Here is a 19,982-nt window from a genome sequence, read left to right as displayed (position 1 = left end):
CCTTTGGAAGCACAGACTAGTTTGCTGCATGAAATAGAAAAGCCTGAACGGAGTAAATGGAGAAGTCACTTTTATCCTGAGGCGTGAAATTACGTTAGGAACTAGTCCATTACACAGACATTTAAGGATATATGAGGAAAAATGTCCTTATTTCCTTATCACTTACTTGTTACTTCTGTTTGTATATTTGTAGACCCAAAGGAGTTGTCCTTTGCAGGGGAACTCAAATCTTTGAATTGAGGTATGTATAAAAAACACACATAACAGCATTTGCAAATTAGATCATCGTTTTTTTTTCTTCTTCTTACAGCTTTTCTAGATGAAATAAGATATTTGATATCTTTATCTATATAAGACAACAAAATCTCTACATAAGACTTCATATTCTATGTGAACCTCGCCAATGGCTCCGGTGGATTTTAAACTTTCATGATGCTGAACAATGTATATTTGTCTTTTCCCCTGAAATGTGATGCAGAATACCGGATAAGTTTGAGGAGGTGAGGTTATTAAAAGTGAGAAATCGACCACATCGGGCATGAACCCAATTTGAGTTGTTTGTTTCACAATATCCGGTACGTAGCTTTACTACAGGATGTCATCACATGCACCTTCTCTATGGGACCATACATGCACACAAAACCGGCATCTTTATTTATACGGCAGCATTTTGCAAATAAATCAGTTTAACAACATCTTATGATTATTTTATTTTGGCTAAGCACTATGATGGCGAAGGATCAATGGGGTAATCTTCAGTCAGACACTCAAAGATTCACAATCCCCAAATAACGAGGCAGTGAACCGTTTGAGTGGAGTTTTGCTTTGTGGTTTGGGACGCATCAAACCGTTAGGTGGCGGAGAGGGGTCAGCAGCAGCTGACAGCTTCCCCCCTCGGGATGTTTGACATTTGAATCTCTTATTGCAGGGCACAGACGCACAGCGTTCACTCCCACATGGGCTATGAGCGTGTTTTATGGATATCTGACCAGCATCCTCAGCGTCCCCACTGGTGGACACTGAGCCGATGGGCCAAGTCCCAAAGAGACCCCCATACACACACACACACACACACACACACACACACACACACACACACACACACACGTAGATATGCAGCTGCAGATCTCGGCATAAACAAAGATGCGTGTGAACAGCCTCAAAGGCAGAGTGACAAATTGATATGAAGCGTCTACACAAAGGCTCCCGCAAGCAGCAACACCTACACGCACACTACCCACATACAGACCGAAAACATTTCTGTTTGCTGCACGTCAACTGAAGGAAAGCGGAGCCAACGGAGGCGACAAGATAATAACGGTTAGTAAGCTTATTTCACCACCTCTGGATGGGTATTAGAGTGAGAAAGGGTGAGAGACACTGTGACGCAGAGGGAGAGAGAGTGAACATAATGAACCCTGGATCACTTCAATTCAGACCTTTCTTCTTTTTAACAGGAGTTGGAAATAAAAATGCACTTTTTGATTCAAAGATAATCAACATTGTTTACTGACCCCAAGACCATTTTATATCTGTTCAGGTGATGATCAGTCATCCATAACACATTGAGAAGGTTTTCCAAATAGAAAGGAGTACAGGAAAAAACATCCTTACTCTTTGTGCGTCAGTATTGTGTCTATTACAGTAATACTGCAAGTAGAAGATAAAAACCTCTGGTTTGTCTACTATGTGGAGTTTTTTTGTTGTGCAGTCATGGTTAAAGTCAGTGTGTAAAAACAGAGATGGAGTGTCAGTCTGTCTGTTTTGAGGTAATACAAAAGATTGATGAATACGAAATGAAGTGACAATCGTATCTTATTATAAAAGACAGATTTGGATTGAACTTACGGTTATAAAAAGGTAATAAAACGCAATGTATTGAATAGTATGTTTTCACAATGCGATGTATCGCGGCATTAGTATGGTGATTGTATTGGGTTGCTGAAATTGGATTGATATGAAACCAAACCATGCAGATAAAACAAGACGAAAAGGGGAGTAAAGAGGAGAAGAATAATGTAGACGGGAGGATAGGAACGGGTTAAGGGATGGGTCAGCTGGGATTGGATGTAAGGAGGAAGGAATAAGGTGTGGAGGTTTAGGACAGCAACAGCACACCCATCTCACACTGCCAATTACCAGATATGCATCCACGGTTTTGTTTCATGCGGAGCATTAGAGTGGAACGGAGCTGGAGCATTGCAAATTTAATTGGAACAAGGAGCAGCGTTTTAGAATACTAGAAGCGATGCTGCAGCTGCTCAGGTTCAGCCGCTAAAGTTTGCTCCAATTGGCGTTAAAAGCCACCGCAAAACGATGAGCTTCATGTTTTTGATAAGGACGTGTTTTGGCACTGCGGTACCTAATCTGCATGAGTTACTCTATTTTCACCTTTCTATTGAACCCAGGTGACAATTAACTGTGTCTTCTTTTAGTTTCACCTGGCTAAGCCATCACTTGAGCATCTTTTAAAAATAATAGGGTTCATTTTTTTAGTAAAGGAAGTACAGCACTTACTGCATTTTTTCTCATCACCGCATGTACAGTTCCTTTTTTTTTTTTTGCTAAATCCTCACAAAGACCCTGAATCGGGCTTTCTACCTGCTCTATTTCCTGTGTTCGGCTCCCGTCGCTTAACCTAAGCTGCTCTGTCTCCTCTGTGCTTTATCGAACTTATTCTCCCTCCACTTCAGCATCTTCCCGGGGAGACTTTCACTGCACCTCGCCAGTTTGATCTACGGGTGCCTGTTTCGAACTTCAGCTTCCCACAGGTTTGAGTTTGCAGGTTTTTCTTTGCGTATTCAGAAGCCAGAACTCTGCAAAATTTGTTATTATTAAATTGATTTCTGTTACTATAAACTATTGCACGTTATTTGTTCTTATTTTATACATGTTCAAAATAATTAAATAACACAAAAATAAAAACACATGCATATTTATTAAATCATAATTACAGCTTTCCAACCGTAAGATGTGTTGAATGATCACTTATAATCTGCTGTGATGTGCTCCAACGGGCCAGAATACAATGCAGCCATGAGATAACATTGACAGATTAGTATTCAGCAGCTGGTGTTTATCTACACTGTAGACGGAGCTTACAGCTGTGCAGTACATACCAAGAAAAGAAGAACGTAATGGTTGTTACGGGATGGACTAGAGGGCGGTTTAAGAGGATTAGAGGAGGAAAAAGGGAGACGGAATGAGATAGAAACCAAAGGAATCGGGCCATAATTTTAAGATATGAGAAGAGAAAATGGAGTAGAAGTTAGGGGGCGGGGGGCTTGTCTTGAGAAAATACTGAGCTTCACAGCTTTTGTAATTTATCTTTGGATCAATGTACAGGTGTACTGTGCGTACAGGTTCTGTGGTTTTGTATTGAATCCACAGGTATATATTGTGGATAAGCAAAACACCTTTATAAAGACAAGCGTTGACACTTAAGGACATTTGCCACATCATCTCCCCTCTGGCACAGCAGCATGCAGAGGGAGGGAAAGGGAGAAAGATCCGTCTTGCCAGATTACTCCTGATACCCAGCGGATACAAGGAGAGCAAAGCTCACAATGACTGCTACTTTTTAAAAATATATATTTTGAGATTCCGCTCATAGCTTCACATGGCCCATTCTCCCATTTCTTATGGCTGTCCGCAAAAATAAAGTGAAGGGATTAGCTGTTGTGCTGCAAATAGAGCAAGAAATGGAGAGTCAAGAAAAAATGGGGCAATATGAAGCGAAAACAAAATGAGGAGAAAGAGTGAGAGAACTGGAAAGAAATGCAGTAGCAGTGATGCCAAGGATGAACATTTAGATTTTGAGTACAACACCATTAGAAGGCAGTGAGGACACCCGACTCAGCAAACATCTATTTTCCTGTTCCAAGATGTTACTGAACACAAAACGGGACAGCTGTATTGTGGCTCAATTTACGCTTAACATTAAAATTCATAAGGCAGCGAGAGTAAAATGCATGTGGAGCTGCAGAAAGTCCAGGTTATCCTTGAGGACACGTAGCAGAACTCCAGAGTTGTATAACTCCCTAGAAAGGAGCTTTAAACATTCTACAGATTGCGTCGCATTTCTTAACTCACTTAATGATCACTTAATGATTTTTTTGGCGATGGGAAATTATTACTTCACCTGACTTTTAAGACTCATTGCACATCTGCTTCTCACATTGACAGCAACACAACCACACGCACCAGCCAAAGACCAAACGCTGACAGCATTTTGGATTCTTCGGACGTGTAAATCCTCCGTGCAGGTATTTGCTATTTATTATGATGGAGTATTTGGACGAGCAATGAGAGTAATTCAAATGGAAGCTGAGCCCTGACACGCAGGGCAAAATACTTCCTGAATTACACAGGAAGTCCCAGAGGAGATGGAGCTCTACGTGTTCACCCTCCTCCACAGCGATCTGTCTGTAAGGAGACAAGACAATTCCATTACCCAGCCATGTAGCACGGGTCCCCTGAGTGTGTGTGTGTGTGTGTGTGCGGATACACATAAAAACAAGCCGCCCACTGAAAGGAAATAGATACCAATTGGAATACGTGTGTGTGTATGTGTGTGGAGGGAAGTTGCCTAAAGGAAGAGATGCATCAATCTAATAGAGAACTGACTCGTCCTCTAACTCATCCTTAGCGCGGCCGGGACAAATGCGTGTTTAGAAGTCCTACATTTGGGGATAAACGTTTGATTCAACCAGCTGAGAAGGTTTGACCTTCATTAGTGAGCCAACTTTCACTGTAGTCAAGTTAAGCTATCATGATATTCACCACACTTTGAAACACACACTGAAAGACTGCAGAGAAACAATAGATTCTGTTCTGTATTTGTGATTTCATTTGCAGCACTCTCATGCAAGCAAATGCACGTTAGCAGAAGCCAAACGGACTCGGCATGAGAGCTCAGGTGACGGCGAGCGTCTTTCTGACTGTGACAGACTGTGACAGATCACCCGGATGGAGAGATGAACCACTGCGGCTGAGTTGTGTATGCTGGGAGGCTGAATAACTGGCTGGGTGTTGCCCGCGTTGGCCAGCTATAAATTGTGTTTAGCTGACGGCCTTTGAAGGCAGCAATACACAGTAGAATGGACGAAGCCAGAAAAAGGCAAGGAAGTAATAACTTTCCCCCTCTTATGACAGCAAAGGAAAGGGGATGCTGTATTTCACCAAAGAGCTTTCACGTTTCACGACCTCTTACTTATTAAATTATAATGAACATTTACTTTCTATGCAATTTCATTTTTCTATATCAGTCTGTCACTTTCTATCTCTAGCGTTGTAGAACGCTATTTTAGAAGATTGTTTTGGGAAATGTCCTCCAGCACTCTCTTGTATCCATCAGCATATACACAACCCAACAATTCTAGATTTGCGCATATTTTTGCAGTTTCTTTTCAGTAAGTGTAGCTCTGTATGTAAACACGGTGCAGCGCTGAAATAATGCAAAGAGGAGGACGCAACGGCGCCGACAGCAAGTCAACTTGCTCCTGGAGAAATCTCGTGAAGAATTCCGTGAGACGGGGCCAGGGGTCACAGCATGATGTCCCCTGTCCTTAATGCCAACCAGTGTCCACACAGAGCGGACAGATGCCACCACAAAACTAGAAGCCAAAACACAGAGGGGGCAGAAGGAAGCGGAGGGGGGAGGAGACGTACGGGAGGACCTGGGACGGCTATTACGAGGTTGAGACGGAAAGATGATGGAAAAAGACCGGCGGGAAAGAAGGAATAGACGCTGGAAAGGTCTGGACGAGGAGGTACTGTACAAATGCAACGAAGACAAAGAGCGAGAAGGAGGTCAGAACGTTTGAGGGAAAAGGAGACAGATGGCCCGGTGCCGTCCTCCTGATAACACTGACATCTGTGTACAACATAACAAGGCCCCCGGTGTGCGTAATAAACCCTGCATAAAACTAAACTATCATCAGGATGGTAATCACAACAAGTGTAGCCTGTCATGATCTCGTTAGCGCTGTGTGTGCATGACACTTTAAACTTCTGTGGGTGACAGTTAACATAATGAAAAGGCAGCTAAAAAAAAGCCAGAGGGTGAGAGAGAGGGAGAGCGCAAAATATATATGCATATATATATATATATATATTTGGGAGAGAGAAGACAAAGGAACGAAAGAGAAAAGCACAGAAGTGTTGTGACACAGGAATTGATGTGGATGTCGCCTCACAACTGACATCAAGACATTACGTCCAGCGTGAGGATTGCGACTGACCCTTAATTAATGGCTCTACGTTGTAACTATCTCTCTCTACCTCCAACACACACTTTGCGGGACCACCAAAGCGTCATTATGACGCAGAAAATGGCCGCTGGTGAAGGAGGAGTATTTGCACCCACGTGCAGTGGCTCGCCCACAGCCGCGAGGTATACTTTCCTCCTTTTCTCTCTCATACGGACACAAACAATTAAAGACACTTTCTGGTCTGTTTATGCGTTGCATGATTCACCCGGCTGATATAACCTACCATGACATAAAACTGAAATTAATTCGGTATTATTTCAGCATTCAGCAATTCATCATCGCCTCTATGATTAACCAAACTGTCACACCCCCGTACGGTCTCATCCATCAAACACTTGCACAGTCGGGACGGGTGGCGCCCTCGGCTTTGTATCAGTCCCGCTGACACGTGTGTGGATTCATACAGGTGCGGTTTCCCGTTAAGCCGATGCGGATGCGTTCCAATCGCTCGTTCACATTGTCCCTCTGCTGCCTTGTTTAAATTCCCACATTCAAATTACACGGCGGCGACATCTCACCTGCGCACAGTTTGGGCAACCAGTCGGCCTTTCTGTCAATCTACCGTTGTCCAATTTAGTCCTGGGGTGGACTTTATTGCACAACAGCGTCAAATCTAAGAAATGTGGTATGGCTTCTGTTTTTTCCAAGGCCACAGTAATGATGAATGACGGGGGTTTGTACCGCAGTGTATCAAAATGTGCCACTCCTGGCAATGTTTTGAAGAGGTCCGCCATGACTGATGTCAAAAATGTATATTGTTTTCACCTGCTAGCAAGCTATAAGCTGCAACGGGATTGGTGCGGGAATTCAATCCAAAACCGATGCCTATCGCTCACGTTAGCAACAGACATCCGTGGAGGAAGAAGACGAGACGTGTGAGGAACCGCTGGCCAGCGCCGATAATGCAAAAGCAACTGGAACGTGTTTTCCTTCAACATTTCAGAATAGACACGGAGCATTGACACATTGACAGATGAACAGCCAAAAGTAAAAAGAGGAGGCAAAGGCGCAGTTTAGAGGAGGAAGTTGTCACAATAAATGATGGATGAAATATGAAGAAACTGAAAACACATTCAGTCTCGGATAAAACCATTAGTACTAAATAGTCTATTTACAGTGGAATCCTTTGGAGAACAAGGTTGAATAAAAATATCAATTTCTGATAGGAAGGAACCTCACAGAATCAAGTGTTAAAGCAACACCGTCTGAAAAGAAAACATTAAGCCAATAACCAAAAGTGTGCTGTTTAATAATTAAGGTTTATTTTCATTCCAATGATCCTCAAGGCTCCTCGTCAAGGCCGTCCTATTTCAACAGCGTTATTATGCAGAAGCCCAGAGGATGAACCTCTAACATCTGGATAACGGATCTCAAAGGAGGGCCAATGCCAGCTCACACGGCAAGGTGGTATGCTGATAAACTGACCATTTAAACCCAAATTACCAAAAGGTCTTTTTAACAAATAACTTTAAATAACACATTATTCCTTTTAAGTGGTAAAAGCATCGCAGTATTTTTTTCTTGACATTTCTATTTTGCTGCAATTAGCCAGTGTCGCACCTCCGTAATGAATGAAGACACATTTTTAGTCTGGGTACTTACGGCCGATGTGGAGGTAGATGGTGTCGCGCCTCTCCCCGTGCGGGTTCTGAAAGCAGCTGTAGAGTCCGCTGTGGCCCAGGGCCACTCCGCTCAGTATCAGCCTGGGACCCTCCAGACGGTGGTGGTCTTTCACATCGGTCCCGTTCACCTTCCATGACACCGACGCGTCATTGTCCAGGAAGCCGCACTGCATGGTCACATCACTGCCTATTCGCTCGTACTGGTTCCTAGCAACTGGAAACAAAGGCAGAGGAAGAGGGTGGAGTGTGAGTGATATCAAGAGCTGATCAGTCAAATATCTGTGTGCGCGCTGACTGAGAGGACAGACGGCGAAAACAAAAACCTTCATGATTACATCAGCACATGACAAGCAAGATACGGGACGTTCGTGTTCGATCACTGTTCACCGATGCACATCGCTGAGCCAACCAAGTAACCGCCGACAGTTCTCAAATGAAAACAGGTCCAGCAGCTGTGAAGCTCATTTCTTCCCCCAAATGTTTACTAGAAACACGTTTGTGTCTTAAGATATAATAGTGTGCAAACCAGCCGCAATGTTGGTCCGTTTAGTCCACGTGGCTTCTACAGGACCAAATACCATCGTTTAACAATCTTGTACTAAGTCCACGTTGGATAATTATGACACAATGTATGGGAATGAATAAGAAAATCTACTATAGAAAAGGCTCTGGAAGAAAACCTCCTTTAACGGGGAGAATCTGAAAAGAAGGCATTTTGTCACCAGTGTGGCCTTTGTCCTTCTATGAGTGACCTCTACCTTTGTCCCCGGGGTGAGAAACGCTGTAGGGAGCGTGACCCCGGGCTGTCAGGGACACATGTGAGGCCGATGGGAGTTAGTAGCCCTGCTCTGGTTGTAAGTCCCAGGGGCCCTGTCATGACCACACAGAGTGAAGACCTCAGATTAACACTTAAACGCTAACGGATCAACAGCACAACAAACAACAATGAAATATTGATCCCCGTCTCAGGAAAATCCCTCGTCTATGAAGAAGAGACAAGAAAAGACTGCCCCCACTGGCTCGGAAGCTGTCGGGATCCTTGTCTTACCCCGATGTCTCTCTCTCTCGCTCTCCAGGTCTTCTCCCTTTTGTCCGTGTGTCCTCCCTCCTTTCTTTCACTACCATGCTTCTTATTTTGCATCCCTTTCCCAATCTAGCACAGCTGTGTAAAACGTAGTGTTTCATGTATATTTTATGTCATCCATATTTGATGGGACAAGATCCCCGTCCCCATTAACATTAACCTGACACTGTTTGTTCTCCCTCTGTCTTCGTGTCTGTCGTTTATCCGCAGCTCTTACTGTCTGCTCTTATTTTCCTCCCCTCCTCCCCTCCGTGTCTGTCCATCTGCAGTTATCTCCCCGCTCGGCCTCGCCCTTTCCCCGGGTCCAACTAATGCGCGTGCATAATGCATGTTGGTGGCCCTCTCCTTTAAATGCCCTCCGCTTTAAACAGATGCGTGACTTTATTTACATTTAAAAAGAGTTATTTTCATCTCAGTCATTTTGACTTTGATGATTTTTTTGACCTTGTGTTTTAAGTGATGAGTAAGTGGTGGGAGAAGAAACTTTCCTGGATTATACATTCCAGGTCGGCGAACATTTACGTGTTTTGTGATAATTCTGCAGTGAATGCTGGAGAGTGGTCCTCTGCCTGAAACTCCCCTCCGTCTTTAGGTGGCATTAAGCTCTTTGAAGAGTCACACGGATGTCTGCATTTATAAGCAGGGGAATATTTACGGGGGATCCACCCGTGGAATATTTTGGCTGAAACTACCCTTTTGTAGCTTTGTCTAGTGAGCGTCTGAACACTGCGGTGATTCTTTGACCTCTTCTCTCGAGACCCCCTTCCCCATCCGCTCCTCCTCATCGTCATGAGGTTGCATCACTCCCTCTCTATGTCTGTCCCTCGTAATATCCATCCTCCTCTCCAGCCGCTGCTCCCTCTCCATCTCTATCGCCTTTCATCTCTGTCCTCTTCCTCTATCGCTCCTCTATCCGTCGTGTCCAGGTTTGCCCCCTCCTCCTCATCCTCTCACTCTGGCAGTCACTCTCTATCTTTATCTCTAGTCCCCCCCCCCCCACTCCCCTGCCTGACATCCCTCATTAAACTTTAAGTTCTCAAGATCTCGCACTTACATTTTTCTCTCACTTAGTTTTTTCCAACAAGTTTGCCTTTTTGTACATTTCATCTCAGTCCTACAGTGCGTTAGTTTGAACTAAAAGCAGGTTAAACATCAGGCAGTTAAGGAGTGTGGAATGAACTATATTCGAGGGTGGTGTGTAAACATGATCTAAAGCTAACAAGTCACATGCTCAGGATGTTAAACACTCTTGCATGTTTCGCTTCGAGCTTTGTGAAGATGGAGCCGTCTCTGGCCACAAAGAAGCTTAATAGCAGATAATAGAATGACTTGTGACTTATGCAATGGCTGCTAATACGTGATCCATACGGCCTCACATTGGAAATAAACCGCCGGTTACCATTGGTTTGTCTCTATGCTCTTCCAGTCCCGCGGCCAGCGATTTCATCTCACCGTAAAGGTTCATCTCTGAGAATCGTCCCTACCATAGAACAGCTGGGCACATAGTGGGACAGGAATACATCCTGCCTTTGTCGTGGACTATTTTCAGCCGTATACTGAAAGAGTGTGCCTCATTGATTTTGATGGAGCTCTTTGGCACAGAAAAATAAGCTTTACCACTGGGCAACACTTGATGAAAAGATCAATTCATTGTCCGTTTCGGCCTTTTAAAGAGCATCGTTGATGTGGGACATTTTTCAACCTCATACTTTAACTCAGAAGCTCTGGTTTGGTTCCGGTAAAGGTGTCCGGTGTGACTGCAAATTCAGATCCTACCCTCTCAGCTGTGGCAATAAATTGCTGATACCTTCCGTCTTTGTTTGTTGCGCTGCAAGTTATTCTCGCCGTCTCCGTTTCCCTTATCGCGTTCCTCCTCTGTGTATCATTACTGCTCACCTTCCCCTCTCCAATCTCCGTCAATTACTCTCCCTCTCACCTTGAAAACAACCCCCTCTGAAACTTCAGCATTTGTTTAGTGCACCACCAATCACGTCGCAAATGCATAATAAACCTTGTAGCAACAGCGGAAACGTAAGTAGACAATAATGGGTACACTCGTGTAATCACTATGCATAGGTGATCGCACCATCCTGCATAATGTCCTCCTGCCTCATCACCACACACACACACACACACACACACACACACACACACACACAAGCAGGCCTAATAACCATAATGACATTCAGCTCAAGTGCTATTGATCTCTCGGTAATAGACGTGGCATAGTAAGCAGCGTTGGAAAATTGTTATTCTCAACCAAATGAGAATGATAATCATCCGTGTCCTTCACAAAGCTTCATTTTTCCTATTTCTACTCATTATTCTACTTGTTTATGATGATGACAAGCGAATGGGAAAGTTGTTGTTTTTGCTTTTGAGTTCAGAAGTTTTGGGCAGCGCAACAAATACAAAATCAAGCAGAAACAACAGATAAACAGCACGGCAGAGGGACCCAAACAGCTGCAACTTAAAAAAGATCTTGCGTGAGTCCAATGTGTTGTGGTCTGGTGTACTCGGGTGCAAAAACCAACAACAAGGAACACTCGGGCTCAAAGGGGTTAGCAGGAGAAGCAACTAGATATCCAGCAATACAGGGAAGAGGCACATTTTATTCATAGTGGGATTATGCAGGGCATTCAGGGTGCTGCACTGCTTATGCAGCCCTGTGGTGTTTTCCCAGAGCAGATTCATTACCATAAAGAGCCAACAAAATGTCATGTTGCGAGGTCACTGGTGCTAAGACCTGCAGGACATCACAAGCACACATCTCTGTTCGTAGGCGATATCCACAACAATTAGCATGCATGGATTCACATGATTCCTGGCGAAATGCACCACGTGTGCATTTGCTAAACGGACGTGAGGGGAGGAAGACACAACGCACGTACTTGGCAGGGTTAACCATTTCAATTGCGCGCATTTACACATACGGACAAGGAACGGAAGGAGAAGTGGAGGATGTTGGTTTTAAAGCACAAAAAAGGGGCTGCGAGAGGAGCTGAGACGTGTGTGAACAGAGGGACACTCGCCAATTCACCTCGTTATCCTTTGTGCCCTGATTAACCGTAATTCAAGCAGAAAGATCAATTAAGGTCAAATTATCATTAGCCAAGTGTCATATCGGATATTCATGAGAACAAGGGGCCCAACTGTTTGATTAGCTGATTACACACTGCTGCAATTACTCGTTCAAACACCGAGTGCCACCGGGCAAAACCCTGGTATACCTTTCCACTGCAGCGTCATCATTAAACGCCTGCTGATGAGGAGGGGACATTGACTCTGAGGAAGAAGTTAGTTTAAGGATTACTGAGCTGAAGGAAATGTAGTCATTTGATACAGTGCCTGTGATTTAAGGTTGACAAGCACAAATACACCTGCAGCATCGAGGCGGGCATATGGCAGAGGACTTTGGACGTTTGCCTGTTAGGGATAATGATGACGATGATGCAGGGATCGATGGAGTCCTGCATCTTTGCTATCTTGACCTGCATGACCACAATGCAAAACGATTTGGGACTTTATTGAGTCATGCTTGACATTTTTGTGGTTGTGTGTTATTAAGTGCACTACTCCTCGAAATGTCACGTAGAAAAAGATCAAACCAAGAATCTAAAAGCGAGAGTTTTAAAAGACACTGAATGAAAAGCATACAGATCAGCTAATACGGGTGTTGGATCAGCAAACACACACATAGGGGTGATTTTGGGGACTTATACTGCTTTCACAAAAGGAGCCACGCGTCTCTTCGAAGATCTGGGAGTTTTGGAGCAGCAGCCGAGTAAAAAACTGGGAGCCAAAGTCGCAGACAATCCTGTTCTCATGCAGGTGTATATGCATACTTGTATCTAGCAACCAACAACTCAAATGCACAGACATTCAGGAAACTTCTCTTTTATGAATGTTAACGATGGACAACCAGCTACGGGAGCATGTGTGTGTGTGTGTGTTTATGCACTTTAAATGGCTGCCGCTAGTATGTGCAAAGATGCTTTCATTTTTCTGGATTTGTGACTTCACCGTGCGTACCAGCAATAGTGCGCGTTTCTGTTTGTTTTAAGCTATGTGTGCGTCTGAAGCGCGTGCTTGTGTGTGTGTGTGTGTGTGTATAAAAAGCAGTAAGTTATGATCAGACTCCACAACAGCGGCGTGAAATGAAATTGAAGTTCAGCGCCGCCATCCTGATTTACCATCTCAAAGCGTTATACTGCCTGCGCTCCCGTGTCCGCAGTGCAGGCGCGCATGTGTGCGAGTGTGTCTGTGACGATGCGCGTGGTTCTCCGTGAGCACAGCCCTCGGCGTGGATTCATTGGCATGTGCATATCAGACCGTGTCGCTTTCCAACAGGGCCTGTAACTCGCTAGCGCGTTTATCAGTGAATCGCATTTGTATGCCTGAGGGGAGCCGTGCCTTTTGAAAGTCCAACAGTAAAATATTGGATTGGCTGACACACACGGGGGACGGAGCCCGGGAGGATTATCAGTTTAGAAGATCAAATTTTTTTTTTTATCACACGGTGGCTCCACATAGTGATGCTGCCTGGGCCGCGTCTACCGGCACAGAGGAATGAAATGCACACAGCCGAGCAGCGACTGGTGGAGCAGCGGTTATCTTATTTTCTGCAGGGAGATACTTTTCCTCTTCATAAAATGCGCCCTCGTTTTAAAGAGTTCACCTGAATGTGTTTCTGAATCACATTTGAGTGGAGAAAAAGGCATGGAAGAGAATCTGGATTCACTTTTGATCAGCGCTGCCTTTTGAGCTGACAGTTTGAGCTGGAACAGTTATTGACGCGGCCTCAAAGATTCCCGATTGCTCCTTTCATTCGGCGCGTGGTGGAATCTTGAAATTACCACCAGCTCTCCTCCAGCTTTGGCCTTTGCTCGTCTTTCCATTGCCTAGTGAGCACGGACACACGGCCTTCGAGATTACCCTCAAAATCATTTCAAAATATCGTCCTGCCTTAAGGCTGACATATTCATGATTTGCTTGCAAATTCACTTGCCTCTTAAAAAAAGGATAATGGAAACTTAAAATAGAAAAGCCCTGAGATGATGGGATAATAACACTGGTAAAAGTCAACAGGTTCGTCTTTAATGATGTAGTTAAAAATGTTGACCAGAGGAAGGACAGAAATTCAAAAAGGCCTTTGCATAATAAGGCTAAAATTATTCATTAATTTTCCCATGACTCATAGCAGGTTTGTTCTTATCGGAGTCTGCCTCGTGTCTGAAAGGTGTTTGTTATCAGACCAAACCACATAAAAGGTATAAACCTTTCATGTGGTTTGTCTGTATAAACACTTCAATGGTGGAAGTGGTCCTGCAGGCTTGCCGGTATTACAGCACATTTATATACACTGTTATCCTTAAGATTGCCATCGATGCGCTGAGCAAACAACTTAAAAAGCGAGTCTTATTCAAGCTACAAGTGATTTCTTTCAGATAGTATCAAGCAAACAAGACGCCACAATCACTGTGAAAGACACCTGCATTGAGAAATAGAAGTTATAACACATAGGGCCTCAACGCTTTTGCGCCCACTTGAGGCAAATGGTAAAACAAAAGCATGGCGAGGTACAAACAAGCAGCACTGAGGTACTGAAAAAGGCAAATTGCGCTTTCAGAGTCTGCAGATGCATTCACAAGGGAGGGTCCCAAAATGATGTATTCTGCATTTTCTAAAAAACAATGGCAGCCCTGGCAACATTACCCTCAAGGTTCTAGTCGTGACATGAAAACTACCCACTGAAACAGGATATCGCCGTTTTCGGAATGTCATTGGCTGTACCAAGCGTCAAGGAGCGGCACAGTTTGCGGCTGGTTTGCTTCAATACTAATGAGGCTTCATGGGGGAGTTCCACCTGCTATTGAGGTTCTCGATAAGGTTTGCATCCGATGTGTCTGTATTGATTAGACTCCTGCTCAAGCTGTTAACATTGACATTAAACATGTGTAAATAATACAATTACAGCTCAATTCGGGTAGGATAATTCAGAATAAGTAAAAAGGAGGTTGAATATAATGAACAGGGCAGATATTGTACAGGCTCTGCGAAACTCTTATTGACATTTTTTCTCTATTGTGGGACACTTTATGGGAAGGGAGGAAATAATAGATTTGAAAGTATGGAGAGATTAATGTCAACTGTCCTGACTAACAGCCTCGGTTATAAATATAAATGCAATCTACATTTCTTTTTCCCGCCTCCGTCAGCATGTGGCTGAGCTAGTTGGACTGGTTCCTCGGATGTCTCTCTGTGAGGTATGACAAAAAAAAAGCTAAACCCCCCCCCAACGATTTATAAAGCAGAGATCAGATTAACTACCGTATGACATAATAAGCACGGCAATAAACTGCCACGGACACTTTCACGGTAGTGCACAAATTAATGCAGTGATGCAGATGTTCCGTAGCTACCCATGTGGGATATGCTCTCACACACACACACACACACACACACTAACACACACGCAGAGGCCACACAGGCGGCGAAAAACAAACACATTTGGACAGAACTATGCGCAAACATAGACATAGTGCACCACCCACCGTCACGCACACTCTCACACATACGCTTCCTCTGCAAACATCTTGGAATTAAGTTATCACTTTATCCTCTCCTGTCTTTTTTCCCCCCACAAAGAGATTAACATTCACTCCCTCTCCCTCTCTCTCTGCATTTGCCTCCCCTTTCATGTAAGCACTGAGGCAGCTGCAGCTGTGTAAGTGTTTGTATGCGTATGTCTGTGTGTGTTTCCAGTGCACGTGTGCGCATGAGTCAGGGCACCGACACTCAAATAAATCCACTTCCTGTTTCCTGCCTTTCAGTCTGTTCATCGCCCTCATCATCTGGCTCGCGGAAGCCACTGGAGAGGACGGGAAGAGTTGCAGGCAACGGGGTTAATTGAGACTTCCAATTTTTGATGTCTATATTGTGGGAGGAACATGGAAGCGGAGGAGATAAGAGGGGGGGGGGAGGGTTGGGGCATAAAAAGGAGAGGAAGGCGTGGAGAGGACGAGAGATGGAGCGGAAAGATGACAGGGGAGGGAGCAGTTGGTGAAAAGGGGGGACAGCGCGGGAGGGGTGATTGTTGAGAGTGCGTAGGGCAGTAAATATTTTACAAGCCTGGATTAGAGTGGTCAAGACATGAGGAATGGGAGAGGGGTTCCTGAGAATCAGCATCAGGGAGAAGGAGAAAAGGAGCACGGCAGCTGGATGAGAACGCTTTGATCAGAAACATCTGGAGAGAGAGAGAGAGAGGAAGGACAGACATGCAGTAACTGCATCCGGCATTATATATATATATATACATATATATATATATATATATATATATACATACATACATACACACGCACATATAGTATTACTTTTTAGGTGCTGGTACGTTTAAAATGTTTTCCTGCAATCTTTCCCTCGTGTTTTTAGGAGGACAATCTCCACGCTTAACAACACACTATATTTGTGTGCAACACGGTCGACTAAGAAAAAGCTTCAGGAAACACAAAGTGGAAAGAATAAAGAAAGGATAAATTGGCTACTGAAGATATCACTGTCAGTAAAAAACTAAATGATGAAAAGAATAAAAGATCAAATTACAAAAGTGAAAAGTACCACTGTCCTGTTGTAGTAGCATCAACATTTTTCAAAATGTATATGATTCAAAACAAATTGTCTCCAAAGTCCAAATCTATCATAGCGCACAGTTTTGACAAAACTAGACCACACGTCTTTAAAAAAATGATTTTCCACCCAGGCCGCCTTGCAGAGACGTCTTTCTTGCTTGACAAAGGCTATTCATCATTCCATTACATCACCATTATTTTCTGTCACATCAGCAAAGAACCGAATCTAAATGTCCAATTTACATGTTGTTTGCCCACCATGACGTTAGTTGCTGATGTTGTCTCCAACAAGACCGGCTGCCTCAGCTCCCAGCAGACTCTCATCATCGGGTTTTGGGGTACGAGGCGTATACCATATATACCAACCTATTCTGGGTCATTTACACTGTAAAAATGACCCACAGAGTATATTCCTTCAGGAAGGGAAGCATATCTACTTTTTTTTAATGAATTGAGTATCTAATAAATGTTTTCTGACTCCCCTTTGACTTGACTGTATAATAATGATAATCAAGCAAAAGCCCGCAGAATCCCCCCCTGCAGGGCTAATCTTATTGTTTAATAACACGGCTAACATCTCCCTAAGCCTTCCCAGAGAGGCTCTGAAGGTCAGTGCTAATACCAAGCCGCTCATTTATTAAACCAGATGGGGAAAATAAAGAGAGAAAGTGAAGACATAAAAAGCAGAAGAATGTATGAAGAGATAGGAATTATTAAAACGGGGGGGGCAGGAAAATAAGGAGAGCAAAGTAGGTTAAGAGGAAAGAGACTTGAGGGCATTTAATAGGGGTCATAAAGGAAGTTAACAAGGGTGCAAGATAAAGTATGAAGTGGGTAAGGAGGTACAGAAGGGTTTCAGAGGGAGAGATGAGAAGAGACGAAACGACCGCCATAATTAATGGACTGTAATATATATATAATATGACACCAGTCCTGGGTTCCAAGATAATATCAGCAAAAAATTACAGCCTTCATTACCGGCACACTGTGCAAATATACAATGACCTTCACAGAGGTACTGAAGTGGCAGGGGAAAAAAAACTTGTCTTCCCTGCGATAAAAAGTTATGATAGCTCCAATTATGAAAGAGACTGAGGAAAAATGAATATTTCTATTAAATCAGCGACCATCTCCCCCATCCAATATCCAGGGAAGTGAAATGTTGTTTAAGTGCTAGTAATTCCATTTTTCTTTAACTAAAGAGGAGATAACTACCTAAGGAGTTGGGGTGAACATGAACTACTAAAGGAAAACTAATTCAACTTGGGTTACATACAGAAGACGCTATTTATTTTCCTGGAATAGCTTGAAACGGACCGGACAATTCCTCTCACTTTAACAGGCTGTTGCGAAGACCCCGTATGAAGGCAGAACCAGGTCAAAGTTGACCAAATAACGAGTGGACGACATTGCCTCAGACGGCGGATTCAATTGGAAGTGTTGCAGGAATGCGATTGGGCTCCTCTTTGCACGACCAAGGTGGAGGCATCGCTGCAAATAGCCACTTTGCTCCGTCGGCTGTTCAGGATCACATCCGCATCATACTCCTGTATGACCTGACCTGTATTTCTGGCCGATACTGGCACTTCTTCTTAAAGCCTTTATTCAGCCCTTTAACCACCAATGCATTCAGCTACCAAAACCAGCTTCAACACCTCAATTGTAAAGCTGACCACTAACTTTGACTCCATTGACGATATTACACAAGAATACAAATCAAATCCTGTACTTTGTAGTAGTTAGACAATTTGTTAAGGATTATGAGGTCGGTCGGGTGTTGGTGAATGGAATAATGTACAATAATATTAGATTATGAAGATAATATTGATATTCAATATGTGTATGTGTTGCAGTGCAAAGGGGATTGCTGGAGACTGTCTTTGTATAGCTCAAGAAGTAACACTTAAATACAGCGTATTTATAAGTTCAATGTAGTGAAGCTCTGCAATTTCAGAGTGTTTATTATACAACTGTAAGTGTTATTTCTGTCCTGCAGTTCAAGTCCAGTGGGCACTAGCTGTCCCCCCAACGCTTGCAACACCAATCAGCTCGTCGAGCCGATGCTGCGGCGGCTAAATGGAGCGCGGCGCAACTCTTCTGCACAGCAGCCTCATTTTCAGCGTTATTTCAGTCAGCGATCAGAGAACCATCACTCCAAGTGGGACTCGAGGCTATTTGTTGTCACAGAGGTTCAGAAATATTCAAGAAGGATTCTATCCACGGCCGTCGGACTGTGAGGCTGTTTTCCAAGAACTGGTAGGTAGCGAGGGACCCTCACATGAGTAGGTCTGAAGCTGCAATCAATCATGTGTGACTGTGGAAATGTAGCAACCACACGCAACAGACAACACACACACACACACACACACACACACACACGCGCGCGGAGGGCACATAATCAGATCACGTGCACTCACAAACACATGCATCTATGTGTATGTGTGCAACTCCTGATCCTGCACTCAGATACACAACAAACAAGGTGTGATGGGAAAAGAACTGCTGTCAGGTTCCGCGGCGGCCAAACACGCCGTCGCATCTGTAATCCAAGCAGCCGAGAAAGCGCAGATTACCACCACCTCCCCCGAGCTTCAGCTGGCATGCCATGAAGGACTCGGGGAGAGGGGAAAAAAAAACCTGGAGGAGCGCGGCGGTGCACGCGCAGAGATTCATCTGAAGCGGAGCGGAGCCCGCCGCGTCGCTGCTCTGTCCTTGGTGCCCGAAGTTTACTTTCACTTTCACGCCCGTCACTTGTCCGGAGGAAGACTGATGAAGGCGGGCGCAACATTTGGCACAATGAAAATCATCATGAGCGAATAATTCTCCTTGACAGCCCGGCCTCCCTTTCCAGTTGCCCTCATGAATACTTTTAACTTCAAAGGAAAGACTTGACACGGAGCGGAGAGCACTTGCTCCACTGTGCACATTTCTTTACAATATCAATAGAATGTAGGTTAATCGACGCTGAATGTTGTAGTGATGAATAGGAAGATTAAAGCCTCTTAGAGCATTTTGTTCCTTTAATCAGATCGCTGATTGAGAAAGATTTGTCAACCAAATGGCTTTGAATTAGGTTAAAAACCCTTGCACATATAGACCAGGCACAGATATAAGACAGGTATGTAAGGTAGGTGGAGAGAAAAGGACAAAAACAGAGTCAAATTCCATATAAAAAACTGCTGATTCTGATTCTGACAGAACGAGCATGTGCAAGCAAATAATAATAATCTTTGTGACATTTCTATTTCCGCTGGACACTCTCTCGCTCTCCAAGGTGTCGTTTTGAGACATCTGAGGAGGGGATGTCTCCGCTGCTGTGATTGCTCTCATTCAACTGTGCAGTCTGGAGCCTGATCCATGTCTCGTACGGTTG

The 19,982-nt window shown here is 44.1% G+C and overlaps 1 protein-coding gene across 2 annotated transcripts in view; it reads right to left on the bottom strand.

The window, feature by feature from the left end:
- cntfr (ciliary neurotrophic factor receptor) overlaps positions 1 to 19,982 on the bottom strand; it is a 177,323-nt gene that overhangs the window by 59,294 nt on the left and 98,047 nt on the right. For both annotated transcript variants that reach the window (XM_078088470.1, XM_040197036.2), the window contains one exon: positions 7,875 to 8,108. In XM_078088470.1, the coding sequence (XP_077944596.1) occupies positions 7,875 to 8,108 (234 nt within the window). The remainder of the gene's footprint in view (positions 1 to 7,874; positions 8,109 to 19,982) is intronic.

This window comes from Gasterosteus aculeatus, chromosome 14, assembly GCF_964276395.1.
Source record: "Gasterosteus aculeatus chromosome 14, fGasAcu3.hap1.1, whole genome shotgun sequence".
Taxonomy (NCBI): domain Eukaryota; kingdom Metazoa; phylum Chordata; class Actinopteri; order Perciformes; family Gasterosteidae; genus Gasterosteus; species Gasterosteus aculeatus.
This window is presented reverse-complemented; position numbering and strand designations above follow the sequence as displayed.